Source organism: Macaca mulatta, chromosome 15 (assembly GCF_049350105.2).
Source record: "Macaca mulatta isolate MMU2019108-1 chromosome 15, T2T-MMU8v2.0, whole genome shotgun sequence".
Classification (NCBI taxonomy): domain Eukaryota; kingdom Metazoa; phylum Chordata; class Mammalia; order Primates; family Cercopithecidae; genus Macaca; species Macaca mulatta.
The window spans coordinates 7755572-7771174 of NC_133420.1; the positions used below are offsets into that span (position 1 = coordinate 7755572).

The 15603-nt window shown below is 55.9% G+C and overlaps 1 protein-coding gene across 2 annotated transcripts in view; it reads right to left on the minus strand.

Moving 5' to 3' along the window:
- COL5A1 (collagen type V alpha 1 chain) overlaps positions 1 to 15603 on the minus strand; it is a 210584-nt gene that overhangs the window by 99070 nt on the left and 95911 nt on the right. For both annotated transcript variants that reach the window (XM_028834624.2, XM_015116402.3), the window contains exons 10-13: positions 13783 to 13824; positions 13488 to 13550; positions 2186 to 2260; positions 1920 to 2012 (exon numbers count right to left, since the gene is read on the minus strand). In XM_028834624.2, the coding sequence (XP_028690457.2) occupies positions 1920 to 2012; positions 2186 to 2260; positions 13488 to 13550; positions 13783 to 13824 (273 nt within the window). The remainder of the gene's footprint in view (positions 1 to 1919; positions 2013 to 2185; positions 2261 to 13487; positions 13551 to 13782; positions 13825 to 15603) is intronic.

Here is a 15603-nt window from a genome sequence, read left to right on the forward strand (position 1 = left end):
TGGAAGCCAGTGGGCCCCCATTGCCTCCCTTGGGGGATGGGCCCCATCCCTCCTTCCTGTCTCTCCAGCCCACACAGAGGGCCTGCTCCCAGCCCATCACCCTTGGCTAAGTCTGAAATAAGCCTCTTACTCTGGGCTGGGTGTGAGGAGTACATTTTACACCTGAGCTCAGGCTGAGTCATGACATATTTTATTTCATATGGGAGGTGCTTCAAGCACTCCCAGCCACCAGGAAAGTATTTTGGGAGGGTAGGAACCCACCTGCCCCATCTGAATGTGGCCCCTACCTGCCCCAGTGCAGGACCCACCACTTTCCCACAGAGCCGCTTCTGCTGTTGCTAAGTGACTCTGTTTCCCTGGCAGATGCCATCTGAATTTTAGGAGATTGTTTAGCATTATAAAATCTTCTTATAGCCTATCGCCCATTTGGTTTCAATTAAAATACACAAGATAAAAGGCCAGCCAGGCAGGCCCAGGCCCATAAACCCCGTGGCAGGTAGCGGCGTTCGCCGCACACCGCCTTCCATCATTCGGGCAATTTGCTCCATGGTGACGACTCCGTGCTTACACTGTCCTGTAATTACCTAAGCACTCTGATCATTAACATCTGCTCTGGCTGCTGTGGGAGCTGCATAAATATTTCTCAAACAAGGGATTACTGAGCAGCTTTCTTGTGCTCTGCTGGAGGATTACCCACCCACTCACCCGCCCCACGGGGCAGTGTTTACACCCATTGTGGGCAATCGGCAGTCCGGAGCCATGTCTGCAGAAAACACAGGCCACTGATGAGCTGCTTCACGATAGGAAACCAAGTGCTCCTCTGAGGACCCTGCTCCTTAGGACCTCCTCAGGCTGAGAGCGAGGGGCTCTGGGGCCCAAGGGCTCTCTCCCAGAGGAGCCTAGCTCAGCCCAGCTCCAGCCCAGGCAGCCCCTTCCAGGAGCCACGTGGGTTTCCAGCTTCACTTCTGGATCCCAGCAGAGGGCCTAGCACAGAGGCAGAGGTCACAAACGGTGGAAGGTGGGCCCGCTGGGTCAGAGGTGGAGAGGCCCAGAAGCCCCTTGTAAAGTTAGAACCCAGACCCTCAGCATGGACCAAGAACCCTGAAAAACTCCCCAAACAGTCCCCAAGCTCTCGGGGTCCCTACTGGACACTGACATGTTCTCGGGTTCCCTACTGGACACTGACTTGCTCTCGGGGTCCCTACTGGACACTGACATGCTCTCAGGGTCCCTACTGGACACTGACTTGCTCTCGGGGTCCCTACTGGACACTGACTTGCTCTCGGGGTCCCTACTGGACACTGACATGCTCTCGGGGTCCCTACTGGACACTGACTTGCTCTCGGGGTCCCTACTGGACACTGACTTGCTCTCGGGTTCCCTACTGGACACTGACTTGCTCTCGGGGTCCCTACTGGACACTGACTTGCTCTCGGGGTCCCTGCTGGACACTGACATGCTCTCGGGGTCCCTACTGGACACTGACTTGCTCTCGGGGTCCCTACTGGACACTGACTTGCTCTCGGGGTCCCTACTGGACACTGACTTGCTCTCGGGGTCCCTACTGGACACTGACATGCTCTCGGGGTCCCTACTGGACACTGACTTGCTCTCGGGGTCCCTACTGGACACTGACTTGCTCTCGGGGTCCCTACTGGACACTGACATGCTCTCGGGGTCCCTACTGGACACTGACTTGCTCTCGGGGTCCCTACTGGACACTGACTTGCTCTCGGGGTCCCTACTGGACACTGAGGACTGCACGCTCCCACAGCTCCTGACCCCAGCAAGCAGGTACCCTGGGGTCAGGACAGCTGCTTCCCTCCAAGTTGGGCTCTGAGCCTGACTCACTCACTCCTGTTGGCCCCTGAGGCTGGGCTCTGTCCCCTTCAGGCCCCTGGGAACCCAGCACTACTCACCCTGGCCTGCTGGAGAATAGCTTGCGCCTGGGACTCCTGGGCTGAGACCATGGGGCCTTTGGAGCCCGCATCGCCACCACCTCCAAACCGGAACTGCAGGTGCAAGACAAGGGTCACTCTGGGAGCAGTGACGTGGCGCCCAGGCCAGACCGCAGGCTGAGACGGGGCCCACAGGCCTCTCCGGCGACGGCGCAGCCTCGGAGGGTCTGGTTTGGAGCCCACCTGCCCCAGCTGCCTCCCCACCTCCGACCGATGAGGGTACTTACGGGCAGCATGAGCATGGTTCCTGGAGGACCGGGCAGGCCATCGGCTCCAGGAAGGCCTGGGCGTCCAGGGGGGCCCTGCAGACAAGGGGCCAAGAGAGATGAGTCAGAGTGCAACCAGGCTGGGGCTGGGCTGCAGTGAGAATGAGGGCATCAGAGAAGCGGCCCACCCAGGAAACACACTGGACATGCACAGAAGCTGCGAGATCCCATGGCAGGAATGTTTCAGAAACCCCAGCCGGGAGAAGGGAGGGGCACGGCCATGGGCTTCAGAGGCCACGGATAAGAAGGGAGTGGGCTTTCAGAGGATCAGAAAGCCTTCAGAGGCTGCGGATAAGAAGGGAGGGAGGTCTGAGCTGGATCTAGAGGAATCCAGAGACCCAGCAGGCATCCGCTGGGGCCTCAAGGCAGAGGCAAGGAGCCTGGAGGTGAGAAGGCAGTGTCAGGCTCCTGTCGCTCCAGGAATGCCCCTTCCAGGTCTCCGCAGCCAACAGGAAACAAGGACTCCAGCCTCAAGGCCCAGTGCCTCCTGCACCTAGTGGGCGCTCGTCCTTAACGGCCTCCAAGCAACCCGCGTGTGCCTGCTCGGATGGAAGTTGGGACGGAGCAGTCACTTACATGGACAGACACGCAACACGGCAGAACACACACTCAGCCAGAGCAAATTCAAGAACCCATTTATACGCAAAGAGCACAGTGCCCTCCACACGCCCGGCCAACCTGGCCTCTCACACAGGACCCACATCCTAGGACTGGGTTCTCTAGACTAATTCCAGCCAGCTTCAGACCACTATATGCATGTAAAACAAGTAAGATGATTTATTTTCAAAATAACATTTGATCGCAAAGCTATTTCACAAAAGCAAGCAGATTCCCAGCCAGTCTAAAGTAGATGAGGCTTGTTTTGCACAGAGATAGGAGTTTAACTCCCTCTCCCCACTGAGAAGAGCCTCGACCAACTACACTGCAGCACAGTGGCTGGGTGTTGGCTCCAGTCTTCCAAATCAGGAACAGCTACACTGAGCGTGTGTGTTCACACCACCCGAGCAAGACACTCCCGGCCAGGAAACCCACGATGGATTCCCAATTCCCAGCCAGGAAGACCAAGAACCTGAGTGGTTCTTCTGGAACTGTCCAGGAGGCTGCGGAGCCATCTGGGCCTGAACCTAAACTTGCCTGCCTTTTCTTTACTGGTTGTTTTTTTATTGCAGAAGTAACTCCAATTCTTGTGAAATGTCTTATGGTACAGATTTATAGAGTGAAAGAGAAAGATTCCTTTTCATCTCCGGATGTAACCAGTGCTCAAGTTCTGTAAGTGCAAAGGCAAAGATGGAGACGCACACGCTGGACACACTAACACATTCATCACTGTGAGGCTGTGTGGCTTCGGAGTTTTCTTCCTTCCTTTCTTTTCTTTCTTTCTTTTTTTTTTTTTTTTTTTTTTTTGAGATGGAGTCTCACTCTGTTGCCCAGACTGGAGTGCAGTGGCACAATCTCAGCTCACTGCAACCTCTGCCTCCCAGGTTCAAGCAGTTCTCTGCCTCAGCCTCCCAAGTAGCTGGGATTACAGGTGTCTACCACCAGGCGTGGCTAATTCTTGTATTTTTAGTAGAGATGGGATTTCACCATCTTGGCCAGGCTGGTCTTGAACTCCTGACCTCGTGATCCACCCGCCTTGGACTCCCAAAGTGTTGGGATTACAGGCGTGAGCCACTGCGCCCTGCCTCCTTCTTTTTAATGGTACTGTCCCTAAATATTCTGCAATTTGCTCTTGAAAATCATGACCTATCCCTGTAGATCTCCTTGGCAACATCTGTTGCATCTCCCAGGCACAATGGACTCATCGTTTATTGAAGCCGTCTTCCACTGATGCACGTTGGATTGGTTCCAGTTTGCATTATGACAAACAGTGCCCAATAGACGTGCTAACATATTCCGCTAGGTAAGTCCCTCAAAGCAGTGCTGCTGGGTCAAAGAATGTCTATATGTGTATATTTCTTCATTGCTAATGGATACTGCCAAATTGCCCCCAACTGCCATTTTGGAAAACACTCTCAGAAGACAAAAATCCCGTTTAAAAAAGAAAGATCCAGAACATGTTTGCCACCCAGGTTTTGTCATTGACCTCCAATCCTGACAGCCACTTACAGCTGAGATTCCTGTGTCAGAATCAATTCCAAACCAAACCTTGCATTTAAAATTTAGGGTCAGTGTCTCCTAAGGATGAACTGCTGTCTGGGCAGTGCATGTGTGTAAGTGTGTGTGCATGTGTGTGTGGGTGTGTGTGTGGATGTGTGTAAGTGTATGTGTGTACGTGTGTGAATGTATCAATGTGTGTGCGTGTGTGTGACTGTGTATGCATGTACGAATATGTGTGAATACATGTGTGCACATATGTGACTATATCAATGTGTGTGTGCGCATGTGCATGCATGTGTAAATGGATGTGTGCGCATGTGCATGCATATGTAAATGCATTGTGTGCATGTGTGTACATGTGTGTAAATGCATTGTACGTGAATGTATGTGTGTGTGGAATGTGTGTGAATGCACATGTGCATGTATTTGTATGTATGAACGCATGTGTGTGCATGCATGTTTGTGCATGTGTGTGAATGCATGTTGTGTGTGAATGTGTGCACATTTGTATGTGGGAATGCATGTGTGTGTGTGCATATGTGTGCATGTGTGTCTGTGCATGCATGCACCTGCTCACATGGTGTTGCTGTAGGAAGCTAGGAAGTCTCAAGGCCACTCCTTGTCCACTGCTGTTCATTTCCAAAGACCCACGTTTCGGCATCCTCCCTGCCTGTTCTAAGCCACAGTGGTAAAAATCCAGCCTCCGGGCTGTGAAAGCAGCTTCCCTCTGATGCTGCCTCTCACCGACAACCGGAACAAGTCCAGAGAATCGGAACGTAGATGAACAAGGATAACATGAAGTCCTAGAAGAAGGAGACAGTGTGGAGAAGAAAGGAAAGAATGTCGCCACCTCCACGAACCCTTCCGAAGTGTTCAAATTTGACACAAGTCCTCATGGCCACCAACATGAACCTGCATTTGCCATCACTTAGAAACATTGTCAGCAAGCCTTTTGCCAAGCCCCGTGGTCTCCAACAGAAAGACTTGGACCCCTGGGCTGAAAGACACGGCTACCCCTCGAAGTCGCACTTCCAGTTTCACAACACAAAGCACGGGCCAGTGATGTGGCTGTTGTCTGCGACAAGGCGGGTGCCAGATACCACGGGAGCGCTCCAGCAGGCGACACACAGGTCATGGGGATGCTGCTCGGCTCCAGCCACTGGCAAAATACGGCAAAATAAGAAATCCCGCCTTGCCTTTGCTATTTGCTAGTGTGTATTTTCCTGCTACTCTATTAGCTGGCCCCCCAATCCGTGCCCTAACGTGGTCAAACAGCAATGTTCTGAAGGCCCTGGCACAGAAGGGCTCTCAGTGTCATACCTACAGCAGGAAAAGAAATCAGGCACCAACTTCCAAATGAAGGCACCACTGGTATCTAACACGTTTTCTTTCCTGAGGACGTCCAGGCATCTTTTGCACAGAGACGACGGGGCCGGATGACCAGATGCCCCACAAAGCGGCTTCCTCTGCCACTGCAGATTCAGCTCGTGAAACTGTCCCCACGAGCCCCTGGCCCAGCCTCAGGGGACAGGCACAAGGCCTCCCTCCAGGCTGCGATTTGGGTCAAAGCGGTGAGCAGAGAACCCCGAGCCTTTTCTCTTCATGGTGGTGGCAGGTTTGGGAGGAGCTGTAGGCCCGCAGGAGGCTTGGTGTTGAAAAGCTCCCTTCCGCTCTCAGAAAGACCTGGAGCAGGAGAACAGCAAGCAGGTACCCCTCCAGAGCCTTTGTGTGTGTGTGGTGGTCCAGGCCCGACCCTGCGCAGGCACAGCTCGGGAGTGGCCCAGAGAAGCTCTCAGTGGTCACTTCCTTCTGGACGTCTGCTGGCTGTGCGGAATCCGTGCGTGACCACGTGCGGTGGCCTGAAGGATGCCTCATCGAAGGTACGTGCAGCTCCTGAAACACGTGACTGTGCCCTTACTTGGGGTCTTTGAGGATGGGACTGAGGATCTTGAGATGAGATCTTGGGCCCTAAATCCAATGGCGAGTCCTTGGAAGGGAAGAGGAGGGGAGGCAGTGACAGAGACACAGGGGAGGGTCGCGTGAAGACAGAGGCAGAAACTGCAGAGATGCACCAGCAAGCTATGGGGACAGAGGACGGCCAGTGGCCGCCAGGAGCCGGAAAAGGTGAGGAAGATCCTCCCCTGGAGCCTCCAGAGGGGGCGCAGCCCGGCCCACACCTTGATTTCAGATTTCTGGCCTCCAGAACTAAGAAGACACTTCTATTGCTTTAAACCCCAAGTTGGTCATCAATTGTCTGAGGATCCCAAAGAAATGAACCCACGTTTCATTCATTCACTGACAGGTACCTACTGAGCCCCTTCCAAGAGCTAGATACCCTTCCAGGAGGCTTAGGGCCCATCTAAAAGACTGGAGGTGGGGGGCCCTGTCAAGAGGCCTGATGCCTCAGACCACACCCCTCGACCAGAACTAACAGCCAGCAAACCCACAGGAGGGGCTCTTTATCCACAGGCCACCAATAACCAGGGCTCTGGGTAAGACCTGCGGCCTCGAGGGGCCCACCCGAGACAAGACTCCTGGATGCACCCGGCCACTGCCACTAACCAACCCTGATGAACACCCTGGCAGGCCCCGCATCGGGTCCGAGAGCACAGTGCGCTTGGGGCCAGACCTGCAGCTTCTGCCAGCTGTCCCTTCACTCTAGAAATGTCCCAAGGCCTTTGCTCCCTTCACCTCTCTCTCCACAAACTGTACTTGATTTTCTTTTCCATACGAGAACGTACGCCCTCCAATGAATCTTCCTTTCGACACCGAGCTTGCTTTGGGAGACACACACTGCTTCCAGGGCTACAGCAGGGAAACCCACAGTTCCCACAGATCTCCTGGTAGGGCACCTGAGGCTTGGACAGGTTCCTACCAGTAGCCTTGGGGGACAAAGTTTTGAAGATAAATGAGACTCGAAATGGCCACAAGTCATTCACGACCAGGCTGCTGGGGATGCAGGCACACAAGCCTGCAAACCAGCCTCCGTGGAACGGCCGCCATGTGGAGGTGAACCCAGACAGCGCATGTGTGCGTGTGTAGGGGTGTGTGTGTGTGCGTGCATCTGGGTGTGCACGTGTGCATGAGTGTGTGTGCAGGTGTGTGAGTGCATGTGTGAGTAAATGTGTGTGCACATGTATGGACGAGTGTGTGCATACATGCATAAGTGTGTGAATGTGTGTGTACATGTGTGGGGGTGTGTGCATGTATGGGTGAGCATGTGCATGAGTGTGTGTGCAGGTGTGTGAGTGCATGTGTGTGTATGGATGAGTGTGTGCATACATGCATGAGTGTGCAAATGTGTGTACGTGTGTGTATGGGTGTGTGCATGAGTGTGCAAGCATGTGAGTGCGTGTGTGTAAATGTGTGTGCACACATGCATGGGTGTGTGCATTCATGCATGAGTGTGTGAATGTGTGTACGTGTGTGTGTGCACGTGTATGGGTGTGTGCATGTGTGCAAGCATGTGATTGCATGTGTAAATGTGTGTGCGCACATGCATGGGTGTGTGCATTCATGCATGTGTGTGTGCATGTGTATGTGAGTGTACGTGTGCAAATATGGGTGAGTGTGTGCATGAGTGTGTGCAGGTGTGGGTGAGTGTGCATGCATAAGTGTATGTATGGGTATGTGCATATATGCATGAGTGCATGTGTGGGTGTGTACGTGTGTGCATGTATGGGTGTGTGCATGTACGCATGAGTGTGTGGGTATGTACGTGTGTGCATGTATGGGTGTGTGCATGTACGCATGAGTGTGTGGGTATGTACGTGTGTGCATGTATGGGTGTGTGCATGTACGCATGAGTGTGTGTGCGCATGAGTGCATGTGAATGTGAGTGCATGTGTGGGTGAGTGTGCAAGCATGTGTACTTAAGTGTGTGTGTGAACCTCTCTGAGCAGCTCTGCCAAGATGTCCTGAACACTTCCAAGCACAAGGAGAGACTGGATTGGCATGTCCCGTCCACGGGAGCCTGGGAGCCAGGAAAACAAAGCTAATTCCTTCTGAGTTGGACAGCAGCCGCGTGCTCATGAGTGAACTTGCTCTCTTTGTCATGTTGCCAGTGATCTAGCCTGTGTCCTATCCCACCCTGGGTGTAACTCCAGCAGGCCATGGGGAGGGGATGGCACAGCAGGGCATCACCCCAAGGCTGGTCCTGGGGAGACCACACCAGAACCTGTTATGGAGAGATGAGCCACGCATTCTGGCTGGGAGGGAGTGACTGCTGTTTTTCAGGGCACGGCTTACATACAAACCTTTTCAAGGCACAGAAAAATGCACTCACGCAAAATCCCATGAGAAAGGCTAATCCTGGACACATAAAAAAGAGGGGGAGAGAGTTTGAGCCCCTGCTGAGTGACAGTGCTGGGGAGCATCATTATTGCCAGGCTGCTTCTGAACCTAATGGGGTCATTGAAAGGTGGGGGGGCTCCTCCCAAGGCATCAAATGCATCCGATTATGCAGGCAGCGAGGTGCCCCTGTGTGGTAATCTGGAGAAAGCTTGGGAAACTGCCTCCACTCTGAGCCTGGGGCGGCTGGGAGAGAAACCTGCATACTGAATCCCTGGGGCTTCCCAGAGGAGGATCCAGGCCTCGCGGAGGGTGGGACCTGCCCACAGACTCAGAAAGCAGATCGTTACTTTACCCAAAAATAATAAACATGCTGCAGATGGAAAGATCTGTGTGAAGTCTATCTTAAGGGCAATAGATCAGCGGCTGGTCAACACCAGCTGGAGCTCCCGGGAGTCAATTAGCCGGCAAGCAAGCGTATTTCTAGATGAAAACATTAAACTCTCCAGTGGACCGCGGAGATTCAGGAGGAGTGTGGCCACAGCGTCCTGAAAAATGCAATCAAATCCACAGTAACACTGGATGATATTCAGGAGCTGCCTTAAAACACAGCAGTGCCTGGGGTGCAAGGCTTTCGGAGAGGCGCACACAGGGAAGCGAAAGGAAGGGACTGGCCTCAAAGACGCTCTGATCACACAGAACATTTCTTAGGCACAAACATCCGTGGGCACCAGCTCTGGGGCACACACGCGAATGGATGTAGGGGGCGCTCACAAGCAGCACCGAGGTGGCGCCTGCCTTCTGAGTGCTTCTATCGAGGCTAGCAGGTGTGGGCCCTGGAAGTCCACGGAAGGCGGGACTCACTGGGGCCTGAATCTTTACTGATGGCCCCCAGCCCTCTCCTTCCCCCACCTGCTCAGCGACCCACAGGGGCACGGCACTGCCACGATGGGATCACAGGGAACCTTCACAAATGCATAACCTCATGCTTTCAGACCCACTGACGTCTGACTATATTCCCAGATGCCCAAAAGAGTCAGCCCCTACAGAAATGCACTGGCAGGTGGCACAGAAGCCAGACCCACAAGAAACCCAGGCCAGAGAGGGGCTGGGTAACGGCCACCTGACTCGCAGCTCCCTTGGGGAACTCCCAGCTCTCTCGGGTTTCTTCTGAACTTCAAAGTAAGAGTGGCCACCTTCCTTCTGCACAGGAGATCTGCGTTCAACCCCAGTTCTACCTCTATCTCCCTGCGGGCTTTTGCACATGGCCCCAGCTGTGCACCTGCTCACCAGTCCTCTGGGGGAAACTGGATGGGATGATGGCTCGAGCCCCTTCTCCACCCGGACACAGCCACTCCAGACCTCCCATCTCGAGATTCCCAGTTCTTCCTCCAATGCCTTTACTAATTAATTCTTGCTGTCTAACCACATCTGGTTTGTGCCTTTTCTTCCTCACTGGATGGTGAGTTTCTCAAGGCAGGCCCCACTTCTGTGCCTCTCCTTGCACCCTGGTCCCTGCAGGCAGCCATGGGCATAAGAGCAAGAAAGGATTTGAGGTGCTAGAATGCAGACGTAGCATGGAGGGTCGTCCAAGGGGAGCAGCGGGAGAGTGTGCAGGGCCCACCAGACAGTGTGAAGGAAGCGACGTGCAGGGCTAGTCAGTGGAGGCACAGGGTGCAGGCTTCAGCGGCTGGTCAGGGCTGCATGATGCCCAGTGGGATGCCATGCCACAGGTGCACAGACGGTTCCCGGCCAGTTGTCACGGCTGCCCACAGGGAGCAGGGTGTGAGGAAGGGCACAGAAGTGAGGCCTGTCTTGAGGAACTCACCATCTGGTGAGGAAGAAAAGGCACAAACCGGTCACGGCTAGACGGCCCTTGAGGAAGGGAGGGGGGGCTGGGGAATCCCAAGGCGGGAGGTCTGGGCTATCAGGGAGAAGAGGGTTCTTCCAGACCATGGGGAAAAGGCCATCCTAGACAGAGGCACAGGAGGCCACGCAGACAGAGGGGACAGAGCATGCCACTCCTCTGCAGGACTATTTTGTGCTGAAGCCAAATAAGAATCGATGGATGCAAGAAGAGTTCTCTTACCTCCCGCTTTCTGCCTAAAAGCAGGGCATTACCCCCTCCTCCCACCCCACCCTCCCGCCTCTGCTTCTCTATCAGAATTTGGGGAGTGCCCCTTATCACCTGAGAGGGAGGCCAGCCCGAAGAATCTGCATCAACAGACTTTGCCAAGATAACCTTAATCTTCCATTTGTTCCCCCGTGGAGTCACTTGCCTACCATCTGTCACCCCTCGAAGCCCAAACCCTCTTTTCCTTGGTCTAGCCACTTCTCCACATCCTATTGCTTGTTAAAATGGTATATATGCTCCCGAGCCTAAGCACTTCTTTTGGTTTTTACTTCTTGGCTGTGAAGCCCCCGTGCATAGAAGATTAAAAGTGTTAAAATCATATGCCTCTTCTCTTGTGAATCTGTTTTTTGTCAGTTCACTTTGGAGGCCCCAGATGCTCAACCCCCTGAGGGTAGAGCATTGTTTCTCCACTGCACAGGAACCTGAGCCCGGTCCACTGCAGGCAGCGCTGCATGGATCCACCCCACAGCCAGTGATCTTGCACAGCTGATTAGTGGCCATCGAGCAAGATCTGGGCATCAAGAGGACGCTGAGCTGGGAGCAGGGATGTTCTCCTGAACAAGGCTGGCCGGAACTGGACCCAGAGGGGTGGGCAGCTCTCAGCTCCTGGAACCAGCACCCCTCCCTACTGGAAGGGCCCTGGGGAGGCCGGTGGGCTCCAGGTCTCTCCTCCAACTCCACGGATGCACACCCTGGAGGAGTTGGTTCCTCTGCCAACCCCAACCTCAGTCCTCATGCTCCTGGACCCTGAGTGAGTTGGAGGAGGACCAGCTCCTAAACCAACGATATTCTCCAGTCAGGGCCCTTGGCTCCTCTGCAGCAGCTGGGCTGGTCACGGTGTCACAAGGCAGTGGCAGGGCGACCCACCAGTGACCCCAAGCCGGGATCAGCCCATAGGCAGGGACCGCGTGGTGAGGTGTGAACCAGCACCCCTCTGGTTCACACCATTGAGATCCCCAGGCTAGACCCGTGCCCAGCACTCAGTACAAATCTGTATGCTGGATGGATACAAGGAGGACGGAGCCTTGGAACACCACTGAGGTAGCGTCAGTTGGCATCTGGGTGCCCTGTGTGTCGGCCAGCATCTGGGTGCCCTGTGGATACTACCCTGTCCTACATCTGGGAAAGAAACCAGCCCCCAGCGCCATGCAATACACTTTCCTTTGCACAGGAAACCAGCCACATCTGTGGGCCCATCCGCAGGCGGCTCTGTGGAGGGGGAGCTTGGCCATCACCCCATCTCACATGAATCTGCAGGGAGGGGGTTCCAGAGTGAGCTGGGGTGGCTGCAGCCCCCACCGCAGAGCTCCAATCATGCCGGTCCTGGCTGAGCAAGAGCAGTGGCTGCTGGCTGTTGCCTGTCTGGAGTTTTGGAGATGTGGCTGCCAAGCCGGGGATGCTATGAAAGCTTCGTGCTCCAGGGGCCAGCCAAGCCCCCACCCCACCCCGCTTCCTGCCACGGCCCTTGCCATGGAACAAGACCCGCCTCTTCTGGGCGCCCAAATCCCTGACCGTGAAAAGCAACGTGGCAGAGACTCTTACCGTGTGGCCCAGTCTGATGCGTACTGCCCTCAGAGGTCACCCGGCCACACAGAACAATAACAACCTCCTCCCACATAGCTGACCTGAACCCTTCTCCTCCAAAGGCTGGCCTCAGTGCTCCCATCTCCTCCCCAGGCAAGCATCCCCACCGGCTTGGCTCTGGCCCCCACAAAGGCTGCCGCCGTCTGCCCCTGCATCCTGCTGCCTGACCTCACCTATCCTGCACCTTCCCAGCTTCCCAGGGGTACTGAGCGCCCATAAGAACCTCCAGGTCCAAGGCCAGGACTTACTGTCCTGGGCTCTTTCCCGCCTTTCCTGAGCACTGCTGCAAAACCACCAGGCACTGCACAAGACATCCCCAAACGCCTCCCTGTGGAGTAGCCTGGGAAGCATCCCTAGCCACCGCGCTCTGACATTACAAACCACCTTCCCACAGGACCAGACCCTGCCCTGCATCCACCCGCAGTAACACCCACAAGGTCCTCACTCTGCCCCAGACAGCAGGCGGGTTCCTGACATGAACAACTGTGAACACCCACACGCAGCCCTTGTTTCTCCCACCCACAACCCAGCCATTCAGGAATCAGTTCTTAGTCCTTCTGCACTCAAATCCACATTCATTTCAACAGCAGGAAGAAGAGAGAACTCTCGTCCCCACCGGACACCAGGAGGCCGCAGTATGCGGAGCGCCCACCAGGTGTCAGAAGGAAATCGCGGCGTCTGGGGGGCGGCTGTCCCTCCATCTCCTCCGGCGGCCAGGGATACTGAGGACACCTCTGAGCCTGCGAGCCAGGTGCAACCCACACCAAGTAAGTTCCCAAACCCAGCAAGGAGGGCGGCCGTTTCCGCATAGTATGGCTGCCCGGCGGCCAGGAGTGGGAAAGGCCCCGGAGCCATCCACTGTGTTTACTGCGGCTGCTGCCATTTGCTGGACAACTGCAGCTCCCGGGGCCACCGTCTGGGCTGAGCACTGGCAGGCTCCCTGGGCCCTGAGGGACCCCACTCTCCCCATAGCCACAGCCAGCCCCAGAAACATCTGAACAGGGCTGGTGTGAGAAGTGCCTGGGTGAGGAGGGGATTTGAAGACACAAGTCTCTGTGTCACCTCCACGGGCAGGGACAGCTCGGGTCACAGTGTGGAGGGGAGGCATGGGCAGCCTCACAGTTCATGTGATCTCAGGAAACACAGTCCACCTCTTACCCTTTCTCCAGGGTCCCCGACTTGGCCAGTAGGACCCATGGTTCCTGGAGGTCCGGGAAGACCCTAGAATTTAAAATAAAGTTAGGGCAGAGTTAAAAGATGGGGCCGCAGGACAAGGTCCGACTTCCACCTGGCCAACCAAGGCAGAGGTGGGGGTGGGAGAGTGCTGGCTCCCAGGGTATCTGCAAAAGTGAAGAGCCCCCCTCTTTTCCATCCAGGAGACGTAAGGGGTGTCACCAACCCCACCCCACCAACAGCACCTTCTGCAAGTCACAGGATAAAGCCGGATACTCACCGCGGGGCCTTCTGGGCCGGGCGGGCCCTCGATGAGCATGCCCTGGGGAGACAGAGAGAGGGCGTCTGAGACCGCGGCCCGTCCCTCCCAACACCCCAGACCCCAGTGGTGTGGACGGCCTTCAGCTGCGTGCACAAGGGGCCCTGGCTCAGCTCCTGCTGTCCTGGGGAGTCATGATCACAGACTGCAAAGGGGGCCTGTGGCAGGGCCTCAGTGGCTGTCCTCCTAGCACTGCCAGGCAGAAGAGCAACCTGGGTCAGCGGCCAGCGACAGACACCAGCTCCCTCCAGACCAATGCTACGAGAAGCACCTGAAGACACCGAGGTGAAGAAAAGGAGCCGAGACCACCAGGCTCCCCGCATTGCCCCAAAGGGGAGTGCCAGCCAGGCCACAGCCACTCGAGGGAGGAGGTGGATGTCAGGACAAGGGGACTAGGGTGGATTTAGGAAGGATGAGGGAAAAATAGGTGTCCCAGCCCCAGGCTGAACTTCTGCCCCCAGCCAGGACCACCGTCAGGCCCTGGGGCTGCAGCCTCCAGACCCTGCCTCCCTCCGGGTAGGAGGTGCGTCCTCCCATGCACACAGCAGCCCAGAACCCACAGGAAACCCTGTCAAGTCCACCTGCCCACTCGGCCCTCCTCCCCCGGCCCTCACCTCACCACACGGCCCGGCTGCCTCAACCACCCCCAGGCCTCACTCTAACCCCAATGGTGACAGGGCCTCCTGGCCCCTGGGTCAGCCTGAGCCCCGGGAAAAGCAACGTGAATGGCTGTGAAGGCAGCAGTGGGAGTGGCTCCCTGCAGGACGGGGCTCCCTGCCCTGAGACCCTCATTTCCCTAGGGCAGGATTCCTCTCCACTTCTAACCTGGCAATGCCAGGGTCAGGCGCCCCCAATGCCCCAAGTGTCCTCTGTGTTCCATGCCGACTTCAGGGTGACTATTCCTCAAGGGACTTGCTCTGACAGATGGGAGCCAGGTGCCATTCAACAAGACAACGGAAAATGACCCCGAGGCAGCCAGAGATCTTTGAGGCAAGCTAGGACCCGGGGGGCCATGTTTCAAAAGAGGTGCCCAGGAACTCAGCACTCCCTGCCCTGCACCCCTTCAAGTGTCTGCTCCCCACATTGCAACACAGCAACCCTCAGCCGCCCAGGCATGGCTCCAGCAGGCCTAGGCGCGGCTCTGGCTCAGCTCTAGAGGGTGTGGGTGTGGCCTTGGCGGTACCCACGGGTACTGATGATCCTGCAGCTGCAGGGAAGGCAGGCAGGAATGGCAGCCATGGCGCCCTCCACCTAGAGGTCAAAGGGTGGCACGGACAGCCTGGGGTCCCACGCAGAAGCCAGCCACAGGGGCGGAGGCTCTGCAGAGAGTTCCCTAGGATGATGCCTGGTGGAGCTATGGAAGTGGAGCCACCGTTGAGACCCCAGGACTGTAGCATCACCAGAGTACAGCGCCAGCCTGGGAGGGCAGCAAGGACAAGGCTCCAGCTCCTGAGACCTGCTGTGCAAAGCTGTATGAGCAGTGCTGCCTGAGGCCCCGTGGCCGCCTCCACCCAGCGTATCCAGGAGCACTCACTTGGCACACCAAGTGAAAGATTATTCTAGAGTTGTCGGATAGAAGGTGGTTCGTCCTGTTAGGTTTTGAACTTCCTTGGGGCTGCTGCCCCTTTCTTCATGCCTCCCTTTTGGAATGGGAATCTGTCCCCCCTGCCCCCCGCCACGTAGTTTGGAAGCATGAAGCTTGTTTCATTCCCCAGCCTCACAGCTGGACAGGGATTTGCTTCAAGATAGATCATTTAAGCCTGACTCTGATTCGGGTGAGAC